This window comes from Taudactylus pleione, unplaced genomic scaffold (genome assembly GCF_031769625.1).
Source record: "Taudactylus pleione unplaced genomic scaffold, aTauple2 ptg000442l, whole genome shotgun sequence".
NCBI classification, from domain to species: Eukaryota; Metazoa; Chordata; class Amphibia; order Anura; family Myobatrachidae; genus Taudactylus; species Taudactylus pleione.
Window position 1 is genome coordinate 6,378,538 of NW_028284844.1, and position 10,233 is coordinate 6,388,770.

General features: G+C 47.9%; 1 protein-coding gene across 1 annotated transcript; it reads left to right on the forward strand.

The window, feature by feature from the left end:
- Positions 1-869: 869 nt before the first annotated feature.
- LOC148505715 (uncharacterized) lies at positions 870-7,770 on the forward strand. The gene is made up of 5 exons (XM_088447875.1): positions 870-974; positions 4,584-4,624; positions 5,563-5,637; positions 6,256-6,454; positions 7,246-7,770. Exons 1-5 carry the CDS (start codon positions 908-910, stop codon positions 7,641-7,643), a joined length of 780 nt encoding a protein of 259 aa, XP_088304001.1. The 5' UTR covers positions 870-907; the 3' UTR covers positions 7,644-7,770.
- The last annotated feature ends 2,463 nt before the right edge of the window (positions 7,771-10,233 follow it).

Below are 10,233 nucleotides of genomic sequence, written 5' to 3' on the forward strand. Positions count from 1 at the left end.
CCTGGGGACTTAGGACCATGTGATCAGCGGGGACCCCCCGCGGGACCCCGCTGCTTACCTCTGCCCCCCTTGAATCCGGCCATGGTCCGGAACATCTGGGGTCACCGCTAGCTGTGACCCCAGATGTCCACCAGCATCCCCGGATCAGTACCGGCGTTCTGGTACCGGCGGGGTGTAGGGAAGACAGCATGGACGTCAGGACTGACTGTCCATGCTGTTCATCCAGATGTGCAGCCACAGCTGCATGAAGAAAAAGCTTCAGGGGCTCTTCTAAGCCCCTCTAGCAGGTGCCTCCGACTCCGGCCGGGCACCAAACTAAACTGAGATGCCTTGGCTCGGGGGCGGGGTATAGGAGGGGGACCTAGTGCATCCTGGGAGGCTGAAAGCTTAACTCTTTGGTGCCCGATGACTGACGTCACACCTATACCCCAAGGTATCCTGTGGATACCCTATGGACCCTGAAGTAGAAACATCAGGTAGTAGGGGGAGGGTAGTTACCTTGTATGGGGTAATACATCAGGTAGTAGGGGGAGGGTAGTTACCCTGTCTGGGGGTAAAGCATCAGGTAGTAGGGGGAGGGTAGTTACTCTGTCTGGGGGTAATGCATCCGGTAGTAGGGTGAGGGTAGTTACCCTGTCTGGGGGTAAAGCATCAGGTAGTAGGGGGAGGGTAGTTACCCTGTCTGGGGTAACACATGATGGTTGTAATGATAATGATCCCGCTGCGGGTGAAGCTGCCACTGCTAACCGCCCCCGGCTCCCCGCCCGGTCTCTGACTCCACCCACTGGCACTGGAATGTTCTGATTGGTGGAGAGGACTCTTGGTGCCTCCCTGACAACGTTCTCCCCGCCCCCTTTACACCTCGCGTCGTGACCATCACGTAATTTACCCGGAAGTAAAGGTAAACATGGCGAGAAACGAGGAGAAGCAGCTCGGGAAACTCAACCGCTTGTGGCTGCAGCGGGAGAAGGAAGGTCCGTGCTCCGACTGTAATGAGGGGATAAGGGGGATACAGGGGTGTAATGAAGAGATAAAGGGGGTACAGGGGGTGTAATGAGGGGATAAGGGAGGTCCAGGGGAGTGTAATGAGGGGATAAGGGGGGTACAGGGGGAGCAAGAGGGGATGGGGGGGCGAAGGATGAGAGGATGGTGGTTCAAGGGGTGTAAGGAGGGGATCAAGGGGTACAGAAGGTCTATGGAGGTATAGGGTATTTAGGGTGAGGATAGGGGCTAAAGATGGTGTAATGAGGGGTGGAGGGGATAACGGGGTGTAATGAAGGGGAGTAGTGAGGTAGTATTTTGGGGAGGATGGGGTACAGGGGTGTAAGGAGTTGAGGAGGTACTGAGGAAGTAATGAGGGGGAAGAGAACAGTACAGGTGGTGTAATAAGGGTAGGTGGGGCTTCAGAGGGAGTAATGAGTGGAGGCGGGGGGTACGGGTGTAATCAGTGGAGAGGGTGTGGGGGGGTGTAATGAGTGTAGAGGGTACGGGGGGGTGTAGAGGGTGCGGGGGTGTAATGAGTGGAGAGGGTGCGGGGGTGTAATGAGTGGAGAGGGTGCGGGGGGGGTGTAATGAGTGGAGAGAGTACGGAGGGGGGTGTAAGGAGTGGAGAGGGTGCGGGGGGTGTAATGAGTGTAGAGGGTACTAGGTGGGGTTTAATGAGTGTAGAAGGTACGGGGGATGTGTAATGAGTGGAGGGGGTAACGGGGGGGAGTGTAATCAGTGGGTGCAGGGGGGGTGTAATGAGTGGAGAGGGTGCAGTGGGGGGTGTAATGAGTGGAGAGGGTATGGGGGGTGTAATGACTGGAATCGGGGGGGGTTTAATGAGTGGAGAGGTTGCGGGGGGGTGTAATGAGTGTAGAGGGTACGGGGGGGTGTAATGAGTGTAGAGGGTACGGGGGGGGGTGTAATGAGTGTAGAGGGTACGGGGGGTGTAATGAGTGGAGAGGGTGCGGGGGGGTGTAATGAGTGGAGAGGGTGCGGGGGGGTGTAATGAGTGGAGAGGGTACGGGGGGGTGTAATGGGTGGAGAGGGTGCGGGTGGGTGTAATGAGTGTAGAGGGTACAGGGGGGGTGTAATGAGTGTAGAGGGTATGGGGGGTGTAATGAGTGTAGAGGGTACGGGGGGGTGTAATGAGTGGAGAGGGTGCGGGGGGGTGTAATGAGTGGAGAGGGTACGGGGGGTGTAATGAGTGGAGAGGGTACGGGGGGTGTAATGAGTGGAGAGGGTGCGGGGGGGTGTAATGAGTGGAGAGGGTACGGGGGGTGTAATGGGTGGAGAGGGTGCGGGTGGGTGTAATGAGTGTAGAGGGTACGGGGGGGTGTAATGAGTGGAGAGGGTACGGGGGGGTGTAATGAGTGGAGAGGGTGCGGGTGGGTGTAATGAGTGGAGAGGGTACAGGGGGGGGGAAATGGGTGGAGAGGGTGCGGGGGGGTGTAATGAGTGTAGAGGGTTCCGGGGGGTGTAAAGAGTGGAGAGGGTATGGGGGGTGTAATGAGTGGAGGGGGTACGGGGGGTGTAATGAGTGGAGGGGGTACGGGGGGTGTAATGAGTGGAGGGGGTACGGGGGGTGTAATGAGTGGAGGGGGTACGGGGGGTGTAATGAGTGGAAAAGGTGAGTGAAGGAGGGGGTATGGGGGTTACAATGAGTGGAGGGGGTATAATGAGAGGAGGACGCGGGTACGGGGGGTTGTACTAAGTGGAGCAGGGGGGCACAGGGTTGTAATGATGGGAGGAGGGTATATAGTAGTTACTGATGGGAGGAGGGTATACAGGAGTGTGATGAGGGGGTATAGTAGAAGGCAGTACACAGGGTGTAATGATGGGGTATAGTAGTAGGCAGTACACAGGGTGTAATGATGGGGTATAGTAGAAGGCAGTACACAGGGTGTAATGATGGGGTATAGTAGAAGACAGTACACAGGGTGTAATGATGGGGTATAGTAGAAGGCAGTACACAGGGTGTAATGATGGGGTATAGTAGAAGGCAGTACACAGGGTGTAATGATGGGGTATAGTAGAAGGCAGTACACAGGGTGTAATGATGGGGTATAGTAGAAGGCAGTACACAGGGTGTAATGATGGGGTATAGTAGAAGGCAGTACACAGGGTGTAATGATGGGGTATAGTAGAAGGCAGTACACAGGGTGTAATGATGGGGTATAGTAGAAGGCAGTACACAGGGTGTAATGATGGGGTATAGTAGAAGGCAGTACACAGGGTGTAATGATGGGGTATAGTAGAAGGCAGTACACAGGGTGTAATGATGGGGTATAGTAGAAGGCAGTACACAGGGTGTAATGATGGGGTATAGTAGAAGGCAGTACACAGGGTGTAATGATGGGGTATAGTAGAAGGCAGTACACAGGGTGTAATGATGGGGTATAGTAGAAGGCAGTACACAGGGTGTAATGATGGGGTATAGTAGAAGGCAGTACACAGGGTGTAATGATGGGGTATAGTAGAAGGCAGTACACAGGGTGTAATGATGGGGTATAGTAGAAGGCAGTACACAGGGTGTAATGGATGGGGTATATTAGAAGGCAGTACACAGGGTGTAATGGATGGGGTATAGTAGAAGGAAGTACACAGGGTTTAATGATGGGGTATAGTAGAAGGCAGTACACAGGGTGTAATGATGGAGTATAGTAGAAGGCAGTACACAGGGTGTAATGATGGGGTATAGTAGAAGACAGTACACGGTGTAATGATGGGGTATAGTAAAAGGCAGTACACAGGGTGTAATGATGGGGTATAGTAGAAGGCAGTACACGGGGTGTAATGATGGAGTATAGTAGAAGGCAGTACACGGGGTGTAATGATGGGGTATAGTAGAAGGCAGTACACGGGGTGTAATGATGGGGTATAGTAGAAGGCAGTACACAGGGTGTAATGGATGGGGTATATTAGAAGGCAGTACACAGGGTGTAATGGATGGGGTATAGTAGAAGGAAGTACACAGGGTTTAATGATGGGGTATAGTAGAAGGCAGTACACAGGGTGTAATGATGGGGTATAGTAGAAGGCAGTACACAGGGTGTAATGATGGGGTATAGTAGAAGGCAGTACACAGGGTGAATGATGGGGTATAGTAGAAGGCAGTACACGGGGTGAATGATGGGGTATAGTAGAAGGCAGTACACGGGGTGTAATGATGGGGTATAGTAGAAGGCAGTACACGGGGTGTAATGATGGAGTATAGTAGAAGGCAGTACACGGGGTGTAATGATGGAGTATAGTAGAAGACAGTACACGGGGTGTAATGATGGGGTATAGTAGAAGGCAGTACACAGGGTGTAATGATGGGGTATAGTAGAAGGCAGTACACAGGGTGTAATGCACAGTATGGATAACATTTGCTACTCTGGTGGAGTATGTTTGGGCTTCATCCTGTTACTGTGGTTTCTCCCCTAGTCTAATTACAGTCTATTTGGCTAATTGGTCTCTGACTAAATTGGTCACGGTGCATGTGCAGCCCCTACAGCCCTCTTCTTATTCCTCACTCTGTAACTGGTAGTTCAACTCTTGCAGGTAAAATATTGATAACTATTTATGTATATATATATATTATTTTTTTTTTGCAGAAGGACGTGTGAAGGACATTAGCAGTAACAGACCAAGATTAGTACGTTTATTTCAACATAATTAATACCTCTTTTCCACCAAAAACACGGCTCCGACCTGGGTTTTCAGACATGGTTCCAACACAGGTCAGATCCCGTTTACACAGCACTATCGATCTGGGTTATTCTCAGGTCAGCCCAGTTCACACTGAACCTGGGTCTGCCCTGCTAAACTTGTGAGGTCATAAAAAGTGGGAGGTGACTGCTCCACAACCACCAATCAGCTTATTTTAGGCATGACCCAGGTGGGATAACCCGGGTTGCACCATTACCCAGGTCCATCCTGGGTCCAACCCTGGTAGTTACCTGGGTTGGATTGCAGGGTCACTTGACCCGGGTTATTTTTCAGGGACCCTTTTACACTGAGCTGCGACCCGGGTAGACCCAGCAATAACCCAGGTCTTTGCTATGCTGTAATAGGGGTATAAGTGTATCACTCCCAAATAATCATCTCTGGGAAGCAGATTCTCTTATGCCTTACAGCAGAGTTCCCTAAACACTGCCATTACAGTCCAGGATATAAGGATATCCATAAATTGACTTAGGTACTAATTAGGTCACCTGTGCTCAAACATGGATATCCTTAAAACCTGGACTGTAATGAAGTTTGGGAACCTCTGCCATACATACAGTGATATAACGTGTTTCTTATTACTACAGGAAGGGTGGGGTTTCTTATAGAATAACTTACGAATGTGATATCTGTATTATATGGCCAATGTCTGTTTCTCTGTTGTATGCTATCTCAGAGAGAAGAATTTATCATTTAACTTCCAGATGTACAGTATGCCTATGTTCATTGCATATGAGGCCATACAAGCGTCCATATATGACTTGGGCAGTGTTTTATCTACACAGCAGTTCTATAATTGTCTTATGTAATTGCAACATTGTTGCTGTATGCGATTCCCCTTTCTCCTATATTCTATTTTTCATGCAGTCATCTCTACATACAGCTTCTGACGTGAAGAAATGGATTCCCAGCATCAAAAGTGAGATTGAATACTATTTAGAGGTAAAGTAGCTAATACAATAATACAGCCTAAGGGGTATATTTTCAGAAGACTGTCAGCAGTCTGACTTCAAACTTTAAAGCGTCGCTAATATTAACCGCAAAATGCGCAGGGTTGCTTCAATTAGTTTTTACCCCTCCCAGCGAGAAGCAGCTGCTAAATATTCTCCTAAGTGTGATTCATTGTAGTCCGCAGGGTGATTTCTAACTACAAGACAGATTGTCTCTGCCCTCTACGTTACTCCCAGTTGTTTATGTTTGGGGAACATATAGAGTAAATGCTGTTAGATAGGTACACACATTTTCTGCAAGTGTACCTATCACCTGCACATAGTGGAAGGTTGAGGGAATAGCGGCTATTTCACAATGCAGTGTTGTATACGCTATGTGCACAGGTGGATTTGACCTAGGGGCTTCAGCCCCCTACCCCCACAGTAAAATCCCCCACCCTCGTGGAGCTAGCGAACTGCACCCCCTTCTCAAATCAGCAACAGGGCTAGGCAAGGTTTGGGTCCCCTGCCATAGTGAAAACACGTTGAGGACACTTAAACCATACAGTACTGAGTGCTCAGTTTCTGTCTTTGACTCTCTGTATTAATGATTACGGCATCTGATTTGCAGCAGTCTCATTTGATTCACTATTCGGACAGAAAGATTCAGGAATTCCAAGAAAAGATTGAAGCACTGAAAAAAGAATATAAAAGTTATCTGTGGAAGTTACGCAGGTTAGACCCGTCCTGCAAGGAACACCCCTGGAAACCGAGAGGATACACGAGGAAGAGGGCGGCCGACGGGAAAGCGCCAACGTGGATGGAATCAGGTGCGGTGGTTCCCTATAGTATCTGTAGTGACAAAGGGCAAACGCTGTGGGGAAATCCTCTTCCATTTGTTGTGTAAATTACCCCCTTAATAACCAGAAGTACTGTGGGCCTGATTCAGACCCGGACGCTATGCTGCGCTCACTCGCATTGAGCGATTTTTAGCAATCTGCGTATGAGTCGCAATGCATGTGTGCGAACCAGTCATTACGATGAGAAAGTGCTTGCCCGTAGCCCACAGTCGGGCTGCTATTTTGAGTGACAGATCGTGCCATTTGTGGGTGGTAACAGGGGAAGGTGCTTGAAAACGGGGGTGTGGATCTGAGAACGCAGGCGTGCCTGACCGTCAGAACGGCGTGTAATGGGTGTGCATAATTAGCAAAGTAGCGTCATTACACACGTGACTGGGTTGTATTTTAGCCAGAACTGCTTGCAATGTTGTTGCGAGCAGCTCCGATGGCTCTCAATGTTCCCGATTAATCCTAAAACTGCCGGAGATGACGTGTGTTGCGAGTGGCAAAGGGGCGTCTTTATACAGGTGCGAGCGCATAGTGCGGCCGCTCGCTATTACTTAGTGGGCGGCTTTATGCAACGCAGTGCGAGCACATGATTTAAATAGCTGGCCCCTTTTAGCCAGCGAGCGTACGCAAATAGCTTCCGGGTCTGAATCAGGCCCAGTGCACCTAATTCCACTAAAGCGGTTTATTTTGAGAGCACATCCCAACCAGGCTGTAACCAACCATCACTTTGTGTCCCTAACATGTTTAGAATTGTAACTTGTGTCTCTTTGAAGGTGAACACACTAGCGGTAAGCTGCTCTGCCTGCCCGTCCTGTCTGACAGTGCGTGTAAAGAGAAAAGCGACAGCGAGGAGGAGGCCCCAAGTATTGGGGAAGAGAAACCAGTCACATTGGACCTACGCTGTGCCGATTCCCCAGCGCAGGATGCGCCTTTAGCCTTCAATAGCAGAAGGTCTCACCCCAAGCACCTGTGGCTGAGGTCACCTTATAACACCGGCGGAGATACCACTGATAAACTTAAAGAAATTCTTCTGTCATCCCATCCGGGGCAAAAAGCTGTTATCAGTCCAGGAAACAGCCTGGAGAATAGGACAGAAGACACAGATGCTGCTGGGAAGACCAGAGGGGTCTTGGGATTAGACTGTTACTCGTCTTCTGAAGAGGACACTTGATTCCACCACAGTAGCGGAATCCTGGACATGACATTTGTGTATAAAGGATTTTTCCATAAATGGGTATTTATAAGTCTCTGAGGTTTGATTTGTCTGTTAATAAACAAAGTAAAAGCATCTCCATTAAGCTGTGTCCATAGTGTAAAATCTAAGGGTGGGCTATTAAATTCTCTGCGATATGGAGGCTACCTGTTCCTGCGGTAGAGTACACTCCCCAATCCAAGGACTAGGAGCTGGTGGAAATTGGTCATGCTGCAGTTTGGGGGAGAACCACAGACACCCTGAGAGTAATGTAATAATAAACCTCACATATACAGTGCCACATGTAATACATATACTCTCACCATAATTAAGATCATACGTGTTTCATTTTTGGTCCTGAAAGGGCTCAGTACTGTATGTTGAGAATGATATAGTGATCACAGCGCTAATGGTTTGGTTAAAAATGATAACAGTAGTAAAACGGTAAAAAAAAAACAGGTTTAATAATACCATCTAAAATTACATAAAACATACAAAGCGCAAAAATGGCATAAAATTACTTACAACAAGGTAAGCTAAAATTTGGCTCCAATAGGAGCAATGTACAAAAGTCAGAAGCAATAGATAGTTCCTACTATACGGTTGCTGTGAGTGTCACTATAGGTTTTTAGACAGCGGCTCCGGATAAAACCCTGTCTCCGGACACTCATAGGTTTCGGTCTTTCTTGACAAAGAGCATTAAGCTCGAAACGCGTCAGTTATTGGAGGTGCAATTATCCTGAAGGACAAGAAAGACCGAAGCCTGAGGGTGTCCAGAGACAGGGTTTTATCCGCAGCCCCTGTTTAAAAACCTATAGTGTAACTCACAGCTACCGTATAGTAGGAACTATCTATTGCTTCTGACTTTTGTACATTGCTCCTATTGGAGCTGATTGTTATGTTTGGATTTATTTTAGTTTACCTTGTTGTAAGTAATTTTATGCCATTTTTGCGCTTAGTATGTTTTATGTAATAAACTTGTTTTTGTTTTTACCGTTTTACTACTGTTGATTATAATGTTTTAACCAAACCATTAGGGCCATATCCAATTAGCCCCGAACACTGTTCGAGTGCTAATTGATCCCAGCAATTGGGGAAAAACGGATTTTTCACCAATAATCCCCGATTTTCGACGATTTTTTTTTCTCCCTATCCTATTCGGCGAATCAATAGGATAGTTCGCCCGTTAACACATACTAGCCGTGATAAGCTCGCGGCCCTACGTTTTCTCGCCTTTGTTTGGGCGAAAAAACGTCACTTATTGTGGATTTTTTATCGGGACACATCAGGTCCCAAAAAAAACCCAAACCCCTGATTATCCCCAAAGTCGGCCTGACAGTGGCACTTATTGGATAGCCCCGAGCGAGCTAATTAACCGCGGTAATTTACCACGGCTACTTGGATATGGCCCTTAGCGCTGTGATCACTATATCATTCTCTATATACTTAATTGATGTTGGGGTAAAGGGATACCCTATTTAGTGATTGTTAGCTGCTTATAAGGTTTGTGCGCTAAGAAACGTATCAATTCTGTGTTTCAAGGTCTCAATACTGTTTATATATTCTAGTATATATATTCTAGTAATGACATCATATGTATAATTATAAAATGATTACTAATGGTGCATACACACGGTCAGATTTTTCTTCAGATCTGATTGATAACGATTTAAAAAATCTGAAGGAAAATCTGACATGCCTGAACGATGCACGTTCCCGATGGTCAGATAACTATCTTACATCTGATGTGTTTGCAGTCAGATTTGGACAATTCCATTAATTTTAATGCAGTCAAAAATCGTTCAAAGTTCAAATCGTTGGTCAAATCGTTCATCTGACCGTGCTCCATTAGAACAGCCGTACAAATATCAGAAAAAAAACCCTTAAGTTACACAGTTATACCCCTTTTCCACCTAAATTCCGGGTCTGACCCGGAGTTGGAACAAAGTTCCTATCCGGATCAGACCCGGAATTTTGCCGGGGCCGAATCGGGATATTCCCGAATCAGCGCCGCTCACACCGCAGTCGGGCCTGCATAGACCCGGCTTTTGCGGAGTGAAAGTGGTCGCTTGGAGATGATGTCATCTCCAAGCGCCACTGAAGCCGGACCAATCGGCCGGCTAGCAGCGCACTCCAGGTCATCGTGACCCGGAGTGCGCTGTTCTCACAGCAGAGTTTCACAGGCTACGCCCGTGTTAAACCCTGCTAGTTACCTGGGTTGGATTGCCGGGTCACTCGCCCCGGCAATCCAACTCTCTCCCCTTTTACACCAGGGAGCAGCCCGGGTTAACCCTTCAAAAACCCGGGTTTTAGCTCTGGTGTAAAAGGGGTATAACTTGTGGGTTTTAGGCATCAATAGACAGATTATACGACTCATTCTGTCACTAGGGGGTGCTGTATGAAGGGCCACTGATCACCCATTCCAGTATGCTGTGTTCAGAATGTATGTATTTAAAATCATTAAATCAAATGTACCTGGTGCAGATTAGCAAAGATTCCTAATACTCTGTTAGTACGCCTGCTTGGTTTGTAAATAATATAGCATCTGACAAAGTATTAAATTGTCTTT